The 21,653-nt window shown below is 38.6% G+C and overlaps 2 protein-coding genes across 7 annotated transcripts in view; both read left to right on the top strand.

The window, feature by feature from the left end:
- LOC123869194 (CCR4-NOT transcription complex subunit 6) overlaps positions 1-21,653 on the top strand; it is a 318,277-nt gene that overhangs the window by 82,533 nt on the left and 214,091 nt on the right. The gene's annotated exons all lie outside the window — the stretch shown is intronic.
- Positions 1,742-7,830, top strand: LOC123869187. Of its 4 annotated transcripts, none has more exons than XM_045911985.1 (3): positions 1,742-2,030; positions 2,606-3,890; positions 5,577-7,822. In XM_045911985.1, exons 2-3 carry the CDS (start codon positions 2,708-2,710, stop codon positions 7,634-7,636), a joined length of 3,243 nt encoding a protein of 1,080 aa, XP_045767941.1. In that variant the 5' UTR covers positions 1,742-2,030; positions 2,606-2,707; the 3' UTR covers positions 7,637-7,822. The 4 variants fall into 4 exon arrangements, with proteins under 4 accessions (XP_045767941.1, XP_045767942.1, XP_045767940.1 ...); XM_045911984.1 differs by lacking the exon at positions 1,742-2,030 and adding an exon at positions 2,064-2,471; XM_045911986.1 differs by lacking the exon at positions 1,742-2,030 and having other exon boundaries at positions 2,060-3,890; positions 6,822-7,830.

Raw genomic sequence — 21,653 nt, 5'->3', positions numbered from 1 at the left:
TTACCCCGTATTTCAGGATACAGAAACCTGTAATTATGAAAATAAAATACGGGGCAAATAAAACTAAATATTTTTAGGGTTCCGTAACTCAAAAGCAAAAAAGAACTCTTATAGGATCACTTCGTTGTCTGTGAGTCTGTCAGTCTTTGCGTCTGTCCGTCTGTCCATCTGTCCTTCTATCCGTCTGTCATGTGTTCATGAACAAATATTAGTATTTTCAATTTTCAAAGTAAGATAACTACATATATCAAGTGGGTTATCATATGAAAGGGCTTTACCTGTTCATTCTAAAACAGATTTTTATTTATTTTTATGCATATTTTTTTAATGCATAACAGTTTTTGATTTCTCGAGTAAAATGTCGGAAAAAATACCCGAATACGGAACCCTCGGTGCGTGGGTCTGACTCGCACTTGGCCGGTTTTTTACAAATTCAGCAGGAGCTGGCTGGCGAAATCAAACACTGACGTTATGTCCAGTAGAAAGAATATTTTCCTTTTGCGGCAATGCGTAGCCGAAACCCACTCGATATTGATCATGGTCGTAGCCAAGGCGGCGGGGCTTGGTTTGAGGATGTAAGCCTTTTTTTATACAAGTTAGCCCGTGACTTTAATCTTTTCTAGTGGTAAGTGATGATGCAGTCTAATTTCTTGGCCGTTAGGGCCATACTAACCATATAACTAGCCATGACCGAAGCCTCCCACCAGACCAGAAATTTTGAAATGGCGACTGCGCCTGGGAAGCCGTCAAAAACCTAAGCCTAAAATAATACTTACACTATTTCTTGCATTTGCTTACCAATTTTTTTTTGGAAATATATCAAACATTTCGCGCTCACTTCACTCGCGCTTTGAATTTCTATTACTTGGTGTAAACCCCGCAATTTTGTTTGCATGAATTTAGATTTTAAAAAATTCCGTGGGGGATTTTCCGGGCTAAAAAGCCGCCTAAACAAAATGTCTGGGATGCAAGTTACCTCTGAATAGTAAGTACCAAAATTTTGGTAAAGAAGATGGGCCGTGAAAGGGTAACAAATAGATAGGCAAATAGATATACCTACTGTCGTATTCGTAATATTAGTATGGATAGGAAGCTTTAAAAATAAAATCTTGCTATGGCTACACTCGTTTCCCTTTCACTTTAATTTTTTCTGTATTGAACCAAAAACACTTACGCTCACTGCGCTCGCGCTTTTTTATTGTTGTATTTTATCTCACTGTCAAATTGAAAGGCGAAATTCCACTAACCAGGTAATTAGCCCATAAAGTTGAGCGAATGTTTTTTTCCTCATGACAGGATTCAGTTCCGGCCCTAATAAAACCTCTCCCGCAATCGATTCCTGGCTACGGCCATAGTATTGATACTGTGAAGGTGGAATTACAAATTAAATGTAATTTTAAGTTGAAATGAGAAGATTGTATGCATGAAATGTATAACATTTTGCTTTACAACACTAAGAGTTTTTAAAAGCTATTTAAATAAATAAATCTTTTATTTAAAACCACATTGCAAACACAGTTCACCAATCAAGATACGGCAACATACAGAGAAAAAATACAAAACTTATAAATAAACTGAAATATCTAAATAGGCTTTCCATGCATTTCAGAGAGAACCACCGCCTATTTCTTCAAATACTTCAAATTTTCAAATTTCTTCAAATCTAAACCCCTGTTTAGTGCTATAGCACTGCACAAGGCGTGCGCGGCGGCGGGCTGCGGGAGCGGGGAGCCTCGCGGTGCGGCGCCGGCGCGCGGCACAATACATTCGCGGTGCTACCGGCTACATGATCATACCAGTGTTTCTTTATTAAACATTTGATTATATTAAACATTTTTAAAAACCAGCTAAAAGTGTACAGTCCAATTCAAAGTCAAATTCAAGTGCAGTGCAACAAATCACTATACATTTTGGTCCTTCACCCGTCAACGAAAAGGAGCCACGCCGCGAATCGCCATACACACAAACCAGCGAAGACTTCCCGAAGGAACATTGCATCGCGGAAACCAAAAAGGCAGGGACATGACTGAGTGAGTTTGTTCCATATCCCTCTTATTCCTTCTAATTTCCGTCTTCTAGCATTCTTTCTGGATCACACATTGTGGTATCTTCGCTAAAATTCAATTAAATCATCATGTCGGTACCTACAGTACAACATTTTTACTCTTAGAAGCGGGCGACGAGCAACCGTGCCGAGTTCAAAACCGGTTCCTTATCGCTTGCTAGTGGCTTACGCGCATCGATTTGAATGCATTTTGTACCTACTTATGACTGCATTTAAAACTTTAGGCATTACGCGTGTTATAACTTTATAACGCGTGAACTATTTTGCATTTTTCTTTCACACTACTTATTATTTTAACTTCAACTTTTCAAATTACGTTCTTTGCTTTATTTCGCTTGACTTTATTCGTTAAAAATGAGTGACCCACGTAGCAAAGAATTAATAAAACTTCGTGGTAGCATTAAAGGTAAGCTAACTATATTTCAAAATTTCGTAAATAGTTTAGATAAATGCGACCACATTAGCGAAACTCAATACAACGAACTTGAATGTCGGCTGAGTAAAATTGATAGTCTACAGAATGATTTCGATAAATTTCAGACCGAGCTCGAGATTTTGTCGGACGATACTAGTCAACTGCTTCTCGAACGTGAAGAATTCGATACGAAATATTTTTCATTAGTGGCTGAAGCACGTACAATCATGAATAGAAGCAAACGGCACCTCCAGCGTCGGATGTCAGTGTCTGAGGCGAGTGAAGGGAGCGAAAGCAGAGACGGTGGCTTTCACGACTTTGTTCGTCTTCCAAAAATTTCACTTCCTTCTTTTGACGGAGAGAAGATGACTCAATGGTTGGAATTCAGAGATACGTATCTTTCTTTAATTCACTCTAATAATAATTTAGGGAATATTAATAAATTTCATTATTTGAGAGCAGCTCTTAAAGGCAGTGCCTTAACAGTAATAAAAAATCTTGAATTCACTTCCAAAAATTATGAAGTAGCATGGCAATTGCTATCAAGTAGGTACGACAATGAACGATTGCTTGTAAATATACATGTCAACTCGTTACTAAATTTCTCAACAATGACGAAAGAGTCTGGAAAATCTTTAAGAAATTTAGTCGATACAATTAATCGTAATTTATGTGCATTAAATACCCTAGGTCAACCCACTGATCACTGGGATACCTTGGTTATTCATTTAATGAGTCGTAAGTTAGACAGTGTTACCTTTCGTGAGTGGGAGGAACATCGTAACTCAATAACTACTTCTCCTACATTAAAACAATTTATAGATTTTCTAATAGGCAGAGCTGACTTATTAGATACTATACAACTTGAAGAAACACAAAGACAGTCAACTTCACAAACAAATCAAAATACACAATTTACACAGAATAAACACAATACACAATCAAAAAATATAAGTTTAAATAAAGAAAAAATTACACTTAAAACCACTGCATGTCCTTTATGTACACAAAATCATTTTTTATTTAGCTGTTCTGAATTTAGAAAATTAAGCGTAGATGAACGCTTAGAAAAAATGAAGAATTTCAGTGTGTGTAAAAATTGTTTACGGCCTGGTCACAAAGACAGTCAGTGCCGCTTAACTCACTGTAAATACTGTTCTTTAAAGCACAGCACACTTTTACATAAAGATACTGAACAGCACACCACAGTTGCCTTATCTGCCAATATTCAGACTAGTAACAAACCTCTTACATTGCTTTCCACAGCATTGGTGAATGTGGTCGGCGCCGACGGGAAACTACATCCTGCTCGCGCTCTTCTAGACAATGCCTCCACGGGGCATTATGTCACACAGCACCTGTGTGAGAAGCTGGGTTTGCTGCGTCGAAGCGTAAGCTCCTCTGTGACAGGTATTAACAACCAGTTATCATACGTAGCAGAGTCTTGCACCTTACCTCTCGAGTCATATTCGGGGGATTTCAAGGTCAATCTTGAGTGTCATGTATTACCTCAGATTACCAACACATTACCTTCATGCAACATCGATATCAGGTCTTTAAAATTACCGCCTCATATTCGATTAGCTGATCCATCTTTCCATATTCCATCGCCTATCGACATATTGGTAGGAGCAGATGTCTTCTGGGACGTCATATGTTCAGATTTCATCGATCTCGGTAAGCAATGCCCAAAATTGCAAAAAACAAAACTTGGTTGGCTGGTTTCTGGCACAATCAAGGCATATACACAATCACATAAAAATAAAGCACATCAATCGTCTTGCTTTTTCACTCAGCGCGATGATGCCTTGCTAACACGATTTTGGGAATTAGAGTCGGTTTCTTCTAAATATAACTTAACGCTAGAAGAGCAAGCCTGTGAAAAAAGTTTCGCAGAGAACACTCGACGTGACACTGATGGACGATTTATTGTGACTATACCCTTAAAAGAGTCACCCGAGGTTCTCGGCGATAATTATCACTCGGCCAAAAATCGCTTGCTAGCACTTGAGCGTAGATTTCAACGCGATTCAGTTTTAAAAAAGAGATACTACGATTTTATGACTGAATATAGAGACTTAGGTCACATGAGCGACACAGTTATTTCAAAACCTACTGAACCAGATTCTCAAAACCGGTATTATTTGCCTCATTTTCCGATTATTCGGGAAAATTCTACTACGACAAAATGTCGCGTCGTATTCAATGCCTCAGCATTAAATAAGGGCAAAACATTTAACAGCATTCAAATGGTCGGTCCTGTCGTCCAGGATGACTTACTTTCTATTTTACTGCGCTTCCGTCAGCACAAATATGTTGTTTCGGGAGACATTGAGAAAATGTATCGAGCCATTTTAGTCGAACCCACACAACGTTCACTTCAACAAATTTTATTTCGATTTGATCCGAGTGAACACATAAGACCGTTTACGTTGAACACGGTTACTTACGGTACAGCATCTGCACCGTACCTAGCCACTAAATGCTTGGTTTCGTTGGCAGAACAATGTTCAGATCCTAACGCAAAAATTGCCATTTCTAGGGACTTTTATGTTGACGATTTTATTAGTGGTGGTGATTCCATAGAATCTGTCATTGACCTGTGCAAAAATGTAGATAAAACTTTACTGTCGGCACAATTCAAGCTGCGTAAATGGCAATCAAATAGCTCCGAAGTCTTGAAATCATTAACTAACGACAATGCACTTGAACAAATCAATAAAAATAAAACTTTAAATCTAAATGAATCATTACCCTGCAAAACTCTTGGTCTTCAATGGGATTGTAACTTAGATCATTTATTATTCACAATTGACCTAGATCCTAAAGCCAAGAAAATTACTAAACGTAAAATTCTATCTCTTATTAGTCAAATCTTTGATCCGCTTGGGATTCTAGGGCCTTGCACTGTTCAAGCAAAAAAGGTAATGCAAAACCTTTGGATAGATAAATGCGGTTGGGATGAGGAAGTGTCAAAAGATACCCAGAACACCTTTTTGAACTTCATAGATTCTCTTATTTCTCTTAAATCACTTCGTATTCCTCGTTGGGTTAGTTTTGATAATGTTATTCGTTTGGAACTTCATACGTTTTCAGACGCATCGGAACGTGCTTACGGTGCATGTATCTTCGTGAGAGCGGTCGACGCAAATGGCACGGTACAAGTTCGCCTTCTAGCTTCCAGAAATAAAGTGGCGCCTTTGAAGCCTACCACAATCCCCAGACTCGAGCTTTGTGGTGCGCTCCTGGCGTCTAGACTTCACGCCAAAGTGATGTCATCAATCACCCTTAAGGTACACGATTCCTTTTTTTGGACTGATTCCACAATCGTGTTAGCATGGCTAAAAACGCAATCAAATCAATTAAAAACGTTTGTTCGGACTCGAGTAGGTGAGATTCAAGACAGCACAGCTGGTCACAAGTGGAGCTACGTTCCATCGAAGGAAAATCCCGCCGATTTAGTCTCACGCGGAATTGCAACGAACAGTATTGGCTCATGCGCACTGTGGTGGTCTGGTCCAGATTTTCTTAAAACAAAAAACATACAGTTTCCGATCATACCAAACACACAATCAGATTCTACAAGCACACAAAGACAGGAAAAAACAGAAATAGTTTTACACACAACGACACAAAGTAAAGACACAGTCACACACATAATTCATGAATTAATTAATAAAACGTCAAGTTACACACATTTAATTAGATCTTTTGCTTTTGTACAAAGATTTATACACAATTGCAAATATCCTAAAAATAAATTAACACAAACATTATCTACAACAGAATTAAAAAATTCAGAAACTTATATACTAAAACTCGTGCAACAACAAATGTTCAAAGATGAATATATTTTATTAAAGTCCGGAAAGCCTCTTCCATACAAAAATAGGTTGAGTTCATTAGCACCTTTCATTCATTCAGATGAGCTCATAAGAGTTGGAGGAAGACTTAAAAACTCACACTATCCTTTCGACATCAAACACCCAATACTCTTATGTGGCAAGCATCATCTCACACAAATCCTTTTTCAAAAAGAACACATTTCATTAATGCATGCGGGACCTCAACTCCTTTTGTCTTTTATTAGACAAAAATATTGGCCACTGGGGGGGAGGAACCTCGCTAGACGCGTCGTGCATCGTTGTGTTCGTTGCTGCAGGTTTAAACCGAAACCAATACAGCCTATGATGAGTGACTTACCCGCGGATAGAACACGTTTAGAATTCCCATTTTTGCACACTGGAATTGACTACGCTGGTCCAATAATGATAGCAAGCCGTAAGGGCAGGGGTGCGAAACTGGAAAAGTCTTACATTTGCATATTTGTCTGCTTCGCAGTTAAAGCTTTGCACCTGGAGCTCGTCACGGATTTGACAAAGGAGGCCTTCATATCAGCATTTCTAAAATTTATATCACGTCGCGGTAAGCCAATGTCTGTAACGTCCGATAACTCGACGACCTTTATTGGAGCCAGTAATGAAATCGCATCTTTTTTCTCAAAATACTCAGACGACATCAAGTCAGATCTTAGCAATAGGGATATTGAATTCCGCCGTATACCCCAGTACACACCTCACTTCGGGGGTTTATGGGAGTCTGCTGTCAAATCAGTCAAATTTCACCTTAAACGCATCTTAAATTTAACACATTTAACGTACGAAGAGATGACCACGTGTCTGGTTCAGATTGAAGCCATCCTAAATTCCAGACCACTCACACCTCTTTCTTCCGATCCTTCCGACCTTACTTGCCTCACTCCCGCTCATTTCCTCATAGGACGCTCACTCTTGTCGGTTCCTCGCCCAATGGTCAGCGATACAAACATCGCCGCCATGGATCGCTACCAACGCATCGAGGCGCTCAAGCAGCACTTCTGGCGGAGATTCTCGGCTGAATACGTCTCTCTGCTACAACAGCGCATGAAATGGCAGAGGGGCTCAATCACAAGTCTCCAGCTAGGTAGCCTGGTGCTCGTGAAAGACAGAACGCAGCCACCACTTTTATGGCTGCTTGGAAGAGTGGAGAAGGTGCATCCAGGACAGGACGGAGTGGCTCGCGTGGCAGAGATCAAAACAAAGAAGGGAGTCATCACGCGGGCCTTTAACAACATTTGCCCCCTTCCGATTTCCAACTCGCGCGGGCAGGATGTTTAGTGCTATAGCACTGCACAAGGCGTGCGCGGCGGCGGGCTGCGGGAGCGGGGAGCCTCGCGGTGCGGCGCCGGCGCGCGGCACAATACATTCGCGGCGCGACCGCCTCCTAATTACCAGCGCTTATAGTGTGTACAGTTTATTACTAAGTATTTCATTATTAAAACATTTATACAACCATCAAAAGTGTTATAAGTACAGTCCAATACAAGGTGCAACACCACACATCACTATACACCCCGTATTTTTGATGGTGGTAGCCTGTAAATCAAAAAGAGCCAGGTGGCAACCCTACTTCGACCTAGACAGAATGAAAAATTGTTTTCATTACTCGGTATGCCTACTGCCATAGTGTGACAGAAAGTGTGACGGTAGTTGTGAGCTCTGATTGGCCGACTCTCTTTCACTATTTGCTAAAATTGATGATTGCAACAACAATTTTTTCTTTTTTGTAATCGAAAACAGAACACGGACGTCAAACAGGTTGACTAATTGCAATCATTTCTGACCGGCTAACATTGTTCCGCTAGTGGCTCAAACTCACTGTCGCAGCAAGAACATGGTAAATTCAGCCAATCACAGCAATTTGAAATTTGGTTATCACAAATGTACCGATCTAGGAACCGAGAATGCACGAACCAGGGCAGATAGAGATAAGAACAATAATATCATACGTTGGAAATCGACGGGGGATCGTTGGCAACGATAGCCTTAAGTGCCTGGCAATGCATGACGTCATTTCTAATACTATACCAAAGAAAATATAACCAATTAGACTTTATACATTGTGAACTCTTTGATCTTACGGGATAAAACACATTACACACTTACGCATTTACGGGTGGTGATGGGTAGTGATAACTTCGTTTGATCATTTTGTTATTGTGGCTAATTTTCAACTAAATTCTAAATTGTGATAAAACTGTGCATCGAGCGAAACTCCAGTCAGATAATAATTGGTTGGCTACATATTGATTGAAAGCTGCTAGTTTGTTATGAAAATTAGGTATGCTAATTGCTAATTGGGAACAGCGCTGATTAATTATATTAGTTCTAGTTATTGACTTACCTATCTAACATATGGAGCCGAACGCTTGATGCATGCATTACTGCGATAATTAATACCATTACCATTAGCCATTTCTAATTTGTGCTTAGTTGCGTTTAGTAGTACCTAGAGGCTTTAGTTAAGTACGTATTACTAGAAATTTGCGAGTAACGTAACTTAGCGTACCTAATATAACTAAACTAGTTTGTAAACTAAAGTACTTACGTAAGTCGCTAATCTCTAGATCCTCTTTGTGTAAATAATATGCAGTAGGGATTTAATATATCGATATTAAAAATCTCTATTCATCTATATATATTTAAGGAAAAGGTGACTGACTGACTGATTTATCTACGCACAGCTCAAACTACTGGATGGATCGGGTCGAAAGGCATGCATGCAGATAGCTATTATAATATAGACATCCGCTGAGAAAGGACTTTTAAAATTCAACCCCTAAGGGGGTGGAATAGGGGTTTGAAATTGGTGCAGTCCACGCGGACAAAGCACGGGCTAAGCTAAGCTAGTAATATTAAAAATGAGAAAGTGTATCTGTTTCTTTGTTTATCTTTCTAACTATGAATCGACGTGATTCTTCACAGGAGTAAAGACCGAGACCTGGATATAGGCTTCTTTTTAAGCCCGGTTTACCAAAGAGTTTCCACAAAATGACCATAAATCCATGTGATTGATGTCGCGAGGCTAGTTTACCAATAATAAATAATAAAGGAAATAATTTTGAATGTTAGTTCTAAACAAAGCCTAAACTTTGTTTTCAATACATTGTAATCACCGAAAATGGCCTTCTAATATAATTATTTGTGTAGTTATAAGATGTCATGGTCACCCATCGGCATGCCAGACTTAATGATATGTTGCTTTTTTATATAGGTCTGAGTTTATTATAACAACTGGTTCACTATCAATTTATTTGAATATTTAAGGTTATATTAATTTGTAAGCTCGAGGTTAATGCATTCATACGTGAGAAGAACGTGTGTTTTTTGTGGTCCATAAGCTTTAAATGTTATAGAATCAATTTACAAATAATTATTATTATTAATCAATAATTCTAAATTGTATCATTTTTGAACAATTGATCATTTTAATCTAGCTTAATTATTCAATATTCGATTATATCAGCTGTTATCAGCTCTTTTCTAGTTTTTTCATAGAGGTTTTTGTGTCGGGGGGGTTTTTTAAATTTTGAGTTATAAATGACGGGTACATACCACGATTAATTTGTTTTGTTTAACTGCCGATATTTCGACTCAGTTCCATGAGTAGTTGTCACGACGGGACTGCAGTGCTGCGAGAGATGAAGTTCGAGCTTTCATGTATTTTACTATATATAATATCGTTAAACCACAAAATAAACTTAAAATCATTAATCAAAGATTTCTCACGGGGTTTTCAAAAAAACCTGTCTTCGCTAATTGTCACAGCCAGCAAAGTAGGACTGATATACAATAATTACTAGTACTGAATTTTTAATTTTATTCAAATATAAGGAATATATTACTTACAATCGCAAAGGTGGGAGTACAAGAACGCAACGAATCGAGGATTGGACCCTATGGAGTTGGTGACAGGAATCACAGGGGGCAAATGCTGGTCAACTTCCTAGAAAGGCGAGGTTTGTTCTTAATGAATACATTTTTCAAGAAAAGTGCTCGTAGGAAGTGGACTTGGCAGAGCCCCGATAACGTGACCAAAAATGAGATTGACTTTATCGTGTCTGATCGTAGGGATATATTCAGAGATGTCTCCGTGATTAACAGGTTTAATACTGGAAGCGATCACCGACTTGTAAGAGGCTCTCTTAATATAAACCTTCAGCTCCAGAGACGACGTCTGATGAGGTCAACTCTTCGCCCTATATCATGCCAACCCATAGATGCAACAGAAAAGTTCCAAATAGAACTTAGGAACCGATTCGAATTGCTGGAAACCACCGACGAAGTTGATCAGAAATATGGCGATCTTGTGGATGTCGTTCGGGAAGTGGGGGGTAAGTTTTGTCGAAAAGAAGGCAAAACCTTTCCATCCAAGATCTCTAGCGAGACCCTGGATTTGATGCAGCAGAGACGGGAAATGTCCTCAACTTCGCCAGAGTGGCGGTCTCTAAACAAGCTCATTAAAAAGCGAATACGTTTCGATATCCGTGCTGCCAACACCCGCAGTATAAAAGATGCGATCGAACGCAATAAGGGGGCTAAAGTATTCGCTAAGAGTCTTGGGAGGAGCCATCTGACGAAGTTGAGAGCATCGGATGGCCGAACTGTTGCTTCAAAACCAGAGGTGCTAGCTGAGATCGAGCAGTTCTACGGGCAGCTCTACTCTGCCCATGCTCCAAAACCTGCACCCACCCAAACCGCGAACGACAAACGTGCGAGACTTGTGCGCCACTATACCGATGACCTCCCGGATATCGACGTAGGCGAGATTAGTATAGCTCTCGGGCAGCTGAAGAATAACAAAGCCCCAGGTGATGACGGTATTACAGCGGAGCTCCTGCGCGCAGGAGGAAAGCCAATTCTCAACAAGCTTAAAGACCTCTTTAATACCGTCATCAAAACTGGCATAACACCTGAAAAATGGAGTAGAAGTGTTACTGTGCTCTTTTTCAAAAAAGGAGATAAAAGTCTGCTCAAGAACTACAGACCAATCTCACTTCTAAGCCATATTTATAAGCTGTTCTCGAGGGTGATTACGAATCGTCTCGCCCGAAGACTTGACGAATTTCAGCCTCCGGAGCAGGCGGGGTTTCGACAAGGCTACAGTACCGTAGACCACATCCACACGCTACGGCAGATTATACAAAAGACTCAAGAGTATAATCTACCCCTCTGTCTAGCGTTTGTGGACTACGAGAAAGCCTTCGATTCCATCGAGACCTGGGCTGTTCTGGATTCATTGCAGCGATGCCAAGTCGACTGGCATTATATCCAAGTGTTGAGATGTTTGTATGACTCCGCCACCATGTCCGTCCAAGTCCAAGACCAACAAACCAATCCAATCCCTATACGAAGAGGTGTGAGGCAGGGAGATGTAATATCCCCAAAACTTTTCACCTGTGCCTTAGAAGACGTATTTAAGGAATTGGACTGGGAAGGTCGAGGCATAAACGTGAATGGCGAAAATATCTCACACTTGCGATTTGCGGACGACATAGTTCTATCGGCTGAATCGCTGCAGGACCTTGAGGGAATGCTGATCGAGCTTAGCTGTTCTTCCAGACGAGTAGGTCTTGAGATGAACATAGACAAAACGAAAGTAATGTTTAACGAGCACGCTATCTCAAGACCCGTCACCGTCGGGAATGTTAGCATCGAAGTTGTTCAAGAATATAACTACCTCGGCCAGATTATACAACTCGGCAGGAACAACTTCGACAAGGAGGCTGACAGAAGAATTCAGCTGGGCTGGGCAGCATTTTCAAAGCTACGTCAGGTCTTCGAATCGTCGATACCGCAAAGCCTTAAGACTAAGGTCTTCAATCAGTGCGTCCTACCTGTGATGACGTATGGAGCAGAAACGTGGACACTGACAGTTGGCCTCGTCCACAAACTAAAGGTCGCTCAGCGCGCTATGGAGCGAGCTATGTTGGGTATTACTCTCAGGGATAAAATCCGGAACGAGGAAATTCGCAGAAGAACAAAAGCGACCGACATAGCTCAAAGGATTAGCAAGCTGAAGTGGCAATGGGCAGGTCATGTCTGTCGCAGAACCGACGGCCGTTGGGGCAGACGTGTTCTGGAGTGGAGACCGCGTACCGGTAAGCGCAGTGTGGGACGACCTCCTGCCCGCTGGACCGATGACCTGAAGAAGGTGGCGGGGAGCGGGTGGATGAGGAAGGCTGAGGACCGTGTTTGGTGGCGCGCTCTTGGAAAGGCCTATGTCCAGCAGTGGACGCATACAGGCTGATGGAATGGAATGGAATGGAATTGCAAACCAACGGACGTTGTAAGGATCGTCTTGAATTTATATTTTAACTTGCGTTTAAATACAGTTTGTTTATTTAAATACATTGTTTGTAGCTTGAGCCAGCTCTTCGCGATTGTCTACGATACGTGCCCTAATTGAATTGCCTCGGGCATTGTATTCGTCCTATTAAAGGGTACAATTTATGTCAAATTCTTGTGGCTCTGTGTTATTAAACGCTTTGAATATACAATTAGAAGTTTATTGTAGCCTGAATCGAGTAAAATCCGTTTTAAAGTACCCTAGAAAAAGATTTTACTGTCTACAATTATAGCCATCACACTAATATTATAAAGGCGAAAGTTTGTATGTGTGTGTGTGTGTATGTATGTTTGTTACTCTTTCACGCAATAACTACTGAATGGATTTGGCTGAAATTTGGAATGGAGATAGATATTATCCTGGATTAGCACATAGGCTATTTTTTATCCCGGAAAATCAAAGAGTTCCTACGGGATTTCAAAAAACCGAAATCCACGCGGGCGAAGTCGCGGGCATCTTCTAGTATTTTCATAAGGTCTGTTGCGCACACAAGAAAACTTAAATAAATTATCAAAATATTTTCCACAGTATTCTCTACGAATACGTTTTTCACCAGTATTTCAGAACACGCCTAGTTTAACGACCACTTTAAAATTCAGATTTTTAATGTTATTTTTTGGTATATATAGATGTTTTTTGGCACTCTTTTTACTTTTATACATCCCTTATTTCCTCATCTGCGGAATCATTAAGAGAAAATCCAATTTGGTACAAATTCAACGTCGCGAAAGTAATGTGTTTCAACTTTTGCTTTTTTCGCGTTTTATATATGTCATGTTTATTCCTTAGTTCCTTTTTATTTATTCGTTGAATAGATGTCGTAGACAGGTTTATGGATTCTGTCACGAATCTATTGAACTTCTTTTGATTGCTCTTATCGATTTAATCATTCAGGTTCCTGCTACCAGTATATATCTCCATAGCATGTTGGATCCACGGTTGCTGACAATTAACATAGGGATGCATTTTTATTTATTTATTTATTTATTTTTATTAGATACTTAACAAAGCAAAGGCTAATTCTTTTTTTTTCCCAATTTCTAAATTAAAATGACAGGTACAAATCAAGCGCTATGCTCTTTCGCAAGGTGTATTGTGAAAGGGATAGCGATACACTTAGATCTGTCATTTTAGTTAAGAGAAGATGTACACTTCGTTCACTAGAACTTGTCCCCTGCCGTTATGTTGGTAACATTACATTGTTTGCTTTATTACTTAGACTTTTTTTGAACAACTATGCAACTTTGACAATTTTTATTGCTAATAGAAAGGTTTCTCTATAAACCAAATCAATTCTAATAAATCAAAAATATGCAACTTGTGCAACTTTTACAATTGTTATTGACAATGGACCCTCCAATGTAACACCTGTAATAAATTAAAAATATGCAACTTTTACAATTTTCATTGCTAATAGAAAGGTTTCAACCTCTAATAAATCAAAAATATGCAACTTTTACAATAGTTAAGGAGTGCTGACTCCTCAGTAGAAGGCTGCCGCCGCGCTGACCGCTGGTGTGAGACCGCCGCCGCCAGCCGCTGTTGTCTTGCAGTGAAGCCGGTGGTATGAATTGAAAGTCTTTTGGATGAGGATTCGATTTATTAGCCGAATTTTACAATTATTTCTTGATAATGAGTTTAATTAAATTTATATAAAAATGATTCGCGGTATTAACGATTGCGAGGGTGAAGCGAGTTGGAGCTTCTACGCGACGCGTTCGTAGAGTTACTTGTAGAACCGGAATGACGCTATTCCTGGGGGATGACATATTTATATGCAGCACCGCGTGGGTAGATTGGTGGGGTCGCTCTACAGTCACGTAGGCCTTGGGGGTTCTGGTGTTTGTCACTAATGGATGTCTGCATTTTTGTTTATCGCTGCAGTTTTGGGTTTTTGTGCATTTGCGCCGTCGCGACGATGATGCTTTCCCATGCTTGGTATTGATAAGCTGTGTGTCTGCGACATGTTGCATCTTTCTAATGGTTACTTGGGAATAAGTTTATCTCTTAAAAGCTTTTAAAAGGTTTTTGTTGATGTGGGTCTGTCTACAATCTATCCATTTGCGATGTCTGGTTTCTTGACTCCTCCCCCCGTAAGAGAGAGCTTAGGGTGTAACTTGTTATGCCCGGGCTCTCTTCACCATTGTTTCTTTCTTGATTTACTCTGCATCTGCTACTGTAGTAGATATAGCATACGCCGCATATGATAAAAGTCATCGTTATAACTGTCCAGATGCTGGGTATCCACACGTGGTGAGTGACGCTGTCATCTTCTTTCAATGGTTTCAGCTTGAGTGCCTCCCATTCTTCAGTAGTGTGGTAGGTGGTTTGTTTCTCCTTTAAGCGCATTTGATTTTGTTGAATCTCTTCTTTATATAGTGATGTGCTTTTAAGTACAACTTTCGTATGAAGACTCGCCATGATGAGCTCGCAGCCTGGTTCCAATTGAAGCTTATACGGTCCCTTGATGATTTCATAATGTGTCTCGTTGCATATTATTTTCACTCGCTGAGTATTCTTCGAAAACAGGAGAAATATTCCGTTATCGATGGTTTCTATTGCTTCATCTTCCAATAACTTCGTGATAGTGCAAGTGTGATTGTTCTTCGTGTAAAGAGCTTGATGTATGCAGTCTGGAGTCTTGCTGCCGTCTTTCCACCAGATTTGATGGCACATGAGTGATTTTTCTTTCGTCCTTCAAGCGTCCTTTATGAGGATTATTGGATATTGGACTTCAAGGATTTGACCATCAGGATTTGGGAATGGGATTATATTGTAAGCATTACCTTTAAAGTTCAGAATGGCTACTTTTGCAACAAAGTGAATAACATTTTGAGCAGTATAAACTAATATCGAGTCAATCTCATCTTCATTAATACTATCAAATATATCTCTATAAGCTATTCCAGGTTTTGCTAATGTAATACCTAACTCTAGCATATTTACTATGTCCTCAAATAATATAAAACTAGTCAAGATATCTAAATTAATCTTATTGGTATAGCTTATCTCATAGAGTTTCCTTAAATCTCTTCTAATACTACTTAATCTAATTTCTATTTTATTAATCGTTTCATTAAGATTTTGATATAAAGAAACCTCATTATTTTGCAATAATTGAATACTTTTTTGTATGTGCTTTAAGTCGTTTGCATCGGGATTGCCGGCAATGAACTTAATGACAGTTCCTAAACCATTAATCAATCCACGTTTCTTTCTATTATTATGATTCATTAAATTACTTAATTTTCCCAATAAATGTACATATAAATTATTTAGGAAATGATTATCTCGATTATCTCTAGTTGACATTATTTTAGTCATAGATTCTTAAATTTCTGATAAATTACAACGTTTAGTGATATACTCATATCCTTCGATTTCCGTTATGGGTCCTATTTTTTCAAAATAAACCCCATTTGGGTTTTTCAGCTTGTTTATTTCATAGCTCGTGCTGCCCTGGACGATGATCGTCCTGTAACAACAGGTCTTAATTTATTTGCAGCACGTCTTTTCCCCCTATTATCTAAGTATACTTTAGGAATATTGACGTCTCGTATCTAAGTTTTTCTACGGGTGCAAAATACATTTTCTTGTTTTTTCGATTTTTCTAATTTTTCCTGTGTTTCCAGCTGAGGTTCTGGAAGTTTTGTATTTTCATTATATTTATCAGTTCGTTTTATTTGCGCTTCGCGTCTGTTTTTATAAATGTAATCGTAAATAGTTTTCAAATGTTCGCGGTGTTTTGCCAAAAGGTTGTTTAATAACTGCGAATCGTGAAGAAAATTAAATAATTGTTCTACCTCAACATGCCCAAATAATATTTCCTGTGGTGTTAACTTAGTATCTGACTGTATAGAATTATTAGAGCTATTAATAGAGCTAGCTTTATTTTGTCATCGTGAGGCAGTTTATTTTTATATTGTTCAGTTAATAATCTGCAATGCTCTCTAAGCGTAGAGTGAAATCTTTCTACAATTCCATGTGAAGAGGGATTGTATGGAGTGGTAAAATGAATTTTAATTTTATATAAGTTAACTAATTCTTTAAGTAAAGAAAATTCTTTTCCTGAGTCCGTTGTAATTTCTAAAGGTATGGCGTAACTAGCGAAAAAGGCCAAAAGTTTTGACATAACTGTGGAGCTATTTTTATCTTTAATTCTTTTTACTACTGCAAAGCGTGAAAAGCCGTCTACGATCGATAGGTATAATTTTCCTTCGATGTCTACTACGTCGCAAAATATATGAGTTAGTGGACGCATAGCTATCGGTGGTAGACACATCGGTGGTTTTATTGGATGTCGTTCGTATTTACCTGCTTTACAAATGGTACAATTACTAATATAGTTCCTAATATCCGACAATATTTTTCCACCAGTATTTTCTACTAATGTGCATCATAGTTTCAGCAATACCACGATGGTTTGTTTTCCCTTCGTGATAATTTTTCATTATTTCAACCTTCCTATCTTGGTCCGTTATCGTTTCAACTATCTCAGTGCAACGTACAATACGAATATCTTTATTATAGTCTTTCGTAAGTATGTTGACCATTTCTTTATATAGTTCTTCGGTATAGAAAAAGGCGTAATACGGAATGTTAGGCTTTAAGTATTCCCTAATAAACTTCCTAAGAACGTTTGCAGGCCTTTTTGAGGTATAGAGACTTACTTCTATTATTTCGTTGCCATCTTCATTCCTAACTATCACACTATCTAACTGGTTATGTAATTTGAAAAAGATTTGATGCTGTTTTTTGTTAATTACATCTTGAATGATTGGTATTCCAGGATGGACATTGTCTTCCTGTGAATGCTGAGTTTGTGAATCATCGCGATCGATCTCCATTTCGACCTGTTCATTGCAAACACTACCTACTTGCGGTAATATCGATTCATTATCGAAGTAATTAATTTTTACGCGTGATAAAGCATCCGCGTTAGAGTTTATGGCACCTTGTTTATATTTTATTTCAAAATCGTACTCTGCTAAACGTAATCGCCATCTAGTTAGACGTGAATTTGGATCTTTTAAAGACATTAACCAAGTTAAAGGTTTATGGTCTGTGTAAATAGTGAATTTTCTACCATATAAGTATGGTCTGAAGTGTTTACAAGCCCATACGATTGCCAATAGTTCTTTTTCTGTGGTTGAGTACTTACTTTCGGTATCTGATAAGGTTCTCGAAGCATAAGCTACCGGTTTTTCGATATTTTCTTCCCTTTGTGATAAAACCGCACCCAACGCTACCTCACTAGCGTCTGTGGTTAAGATAAACGGTTGTTCGAAGTCTGGGTATTTTAAAATCGGTTCATTAGTGATTATTGTTTTAAGCTTATCTATGGCTTTTAAGTATTCCTCGTCTATGACGATTTTAGCGCGTTTCTTTAAACATTTTGTCAAAGGTTTCGTTATATGAGCGTAGTTGTTAATAAACCTTCTATAGTAGCCTGTTAACCCTAAGAAAGATTTTATTTCTTTTTTGGTTTTAGGTACAGGAAAGTTAATTATATCTTGTACTTTACGCTGATTCGGTGTTAGACCGTTTGGGGTTAATTCATGCCCTAGGTATTCTACATGTTTCTTTAAAAATTCCGATTTGTCTGGTTGGATTTTTAAATTATGCTGGCGTAGTCTATCGAATACTTTGCGTAATTTCTCTAAATGCTCTTCTAAAGATGTTGAATATATAACAATGTCGTCAAGGTAGACTAAGCAAGTATTATACAAAAGATCACGGAGAATTAAATCCATTAATCTTTGAAACGTTGCGGGAGCGTTCTTCAAACCAAACGGCATTCGTAAGAACTCCCAATGACCGTGATTTGTGGAAAACGCGGTTTTTTCAACATCGTCAGGATGCATTTCTATTTGACGATAGCCGCTCGCTAAATCTAAAGTGGAAAAATATTGAGCTCTACCTAACTTATCTAATATTTCCTCGATATTAGGTAACGGGTATTTATCCTCTATAGTTTTCGCGTTTAATTGCCTAAAATCAATTACTAAGCGCCATTTAGTTTTTCCGGATGCGTCCGGTTTCTTTGGCACAATATGTACTGGACAACTCCAAGGAGAATTAGACTCGCGTATTATATTATTTTTTAATAAGTCTTGAACCTGCTTATCAATTTCCTGTTGCTGTTGTGGAGATTTTCGATAACCTCGCACATAAATAGGTGTGTCGTCCGTAAGTCTTAACTTATGTTTTACGGTATGAGTAAAAGTTAAGGGCTCGTTACCCGTATAAAAAATATCTTTGTACTCATGAACTAATTTAGTTATTTTTGCCTTTTCTTCGGAGTTCATATGATCTGCGCGGATCAACAATTTATTTTCAGAGGAAGTGTTGTGAACCTTCACTCTTTCCAATTTTTCCGAAATAGGTACTAAACTATCAGGTATTTCCTTCAAAAATTTATCTAGATTATTTATTATAGAAACTGGTCTCGTGCCATTGTTTGTCATTCCTATCCTAAATTCACCGTCACGAACGGAAACTAAACATTCATGAACTGTGACGCTCCTAGCATCGATTTGAGGAACTAGGTAATCGCCATCAGGTTTTCTTGATTTACAAGTGACGAGATTATCCGAGAGTGCGTCGATTTTTAAGACTCGCTCTGGATGATCAATAAAAATATTTATTATTTTATTTGGAGTTATAAATTGGCATGTTGCAAGGTTTAAAACAGCGTTTATTTTTCGTATAATATCTACGCCTATGATACCTGTATATTTTGGGTCAAATTCGTACAACAAAAATTCATGGTTTACGTCTTCGCCCAATGTTTTCAGGTTTAAATCAATTGCACCGTTATGCCTAGTAGAATTATGCGCTGTCGTAATTGTAAAATTTACATTTTTAATTTTAGACGAATCCTTATATTTATTTATAAAAGAAGGCTTAATTAACGATCTTGTACTACCTGTATCTATGAGAAATTTTCCTGCCCATTCATTTATTACTAAGTAAGGCAGGTAGTCCTTATCGAAAGAATTTAATTTTAGCCTAATTCCTGGCTTCCTGCATTTTCTTGAAAAAAATCTGCACATTCTTCATTTTCAGAATCTACATTTTCTGACATAATATTATTTATTTCTGCCCTATTAAACGGCCTATTTGATTGACTTCTATGAGATTTTTTTCCTACTGTCCTCATACTAACATCATTGTCTGTTTGTCGAGGATTTTGCTGTGGCGGAAACATTTTTCGCCACTGCTCGGGAGTAGGTCGCGGCATGTTCGTCCAATGATTATTATTTTGCAATGGTAATTGCTGGTTATTTTCCCTGTTATTTATAGGAATATTCTGATTGCTATTATTTTGCCATAAGGGCCTAATAGGATTTGGGCCTAATTGGAATGGTTTTTCATTCCAATTGGATTTCTTGGGAAAATTGCGGAAAGATTTTACTTTTGCTTTTTCTAACTTTTTTGCGAAATATTCTGGATGAAGTTCTAATTCGTGCCTGAGATGATTATAGGCCTCATCAAATGTTGCATGTTCAGCAGATCTGATTAGCCTATCTGTTGACAAATCTAAATTTTGACATAATTGATCAATACACACATTTTCTAATATTGTTTGGGCTTGTGCATTCTTAGCTTTATTTTTTGCCGAATAGAGTAGATTTTTAATTTTATCCGCGAATTGTAGCTGCGACTCGTTAAATAAACGTTTTATTCGCGTTATTTCTGAAATAATTTGTTCAAGTGACCTATTGTCCCCGAATTTTTAGTTTAATGCGTGAATTAATTCCTCAATTGTACCATTTGGCACATGAGCCACCGCTTTTATAGCTTCTCCCCGTAATTTACTTTTTAAAATAATGGGAAATAGAGCCCTGGCATCAGTATCCGCAGCCCTAGCTAAAACAGTGACCTGTTCAATAAAAAAGTCTAAAGTATCTCTGTCGCCGTCGTATTTTGGCAAATATTTTTCGATTGTCGAATGATTGAGAGCCATTTTGAAATTAAAAAATGGTAACACAATACAATATAATACAATAGAAAAAGGAGCAGAAAATAAGGAAGGACACTTACAGGGCAGCCAGAAGAAGAACTGCTTTCTTCATAGGGTTGGTTCTCCGCTTCTTACGACGAACTTCGCTTCTTGTAGCCCGACGCGAGGAAGCGTTACCGCTGGCACCAGTTAAGGAGTGCTGACTCCTCAGTAGAAGGCTGCCGCCGCGCTGACCGCTGGTGTGAGACCGCCGCCGCCAGCCGCTGTTGTCTTGCAGTGAAGCCGGTGGTGAATTGAAAGTCTTTTGGATGAGGTTTCGATTTATAAGCCGAATTTTACAATTATTTCTTGATAATGAGTTTAATTAAATTTATATAAAAATGATTCGCGGTATTAACGATTGCGAGGGTGAAGCGAGTTGGAGCTTCTACGCGACGCGTTCGTAGAGTTACTTGTAGAACCGGAATGACGCTATTCCTGGGGGATGACATATTTATATGCAGCACCGCGTGGGTAGATTGGTGGGGTCGCTCTACAGTAACGTAGGCCTTGGGGGTTCTGGTGTTTGTCACTAATGGATGTCTGCATTTTTGTTTATCGCTGCAGTTTTGGGTTTTTGTGCATTTGCGCCGTCGCGACGATGATGCTTTCCCATGCTTGGTATTGATAAGCTGTGTGTCTGCGACATGTTGCATCTTTCTAATGGTTACTTGGGAATAAGTTTATCTCTTAAAAGCTTTTAAAAGGTTTTTGTTGATGTGGGTCTGTCTACAATCTATCCATTTGCGATGTCTGGTTTCTTGACTCAATTGTTATTGACAATAGAGGGTTTCAACACCCGTAATAAATCAAAAATATGCAACTTTTACAATTTTTATTGATGGACATTTGGCATATAGCTCGAACCACGGGTTCAATCACAAAACTTGAATTTTCTTTTATGTAGACTGATTATCTCTATAACTTAGGTTTGTTTTGTA

The sequence above is a fragment of the Maniola jurtina genome, chromosome 10, assembly GCF_905333055.1.
Source record: "Maniola jurtina chromosome 10, ilManJurt1.1, whole genome shotgun sequence".
Classification (NCBI taxonomy): domain Eukaryota; kingdom Metazoa; phylum Arthropoda; class Insecta; order Lepidoptera; family Nymphalidae; genus Maniola; species Maniola jurtina.
This window is presented reverse-complemented; position numbering and strand designations above follow the sequence as displayed.

Bases quoted from the DNA above. Each gene is read 5' to 3' on its own strand.
- LOC123869187 (XM_045911983.1), top strand. From the start codon at position 2,420: ATGAGTGACCCACGTAGCAAAGAATTAATAAAACTTCGTGGTAGCATT. The intron at 3,891-5,576 runs GTATTAACAACC...ATACGTTTTCAG, and splicing joins CGTAAGCTCCTCTGTGACAG to ACGCATCGGAACGTGCTTAC.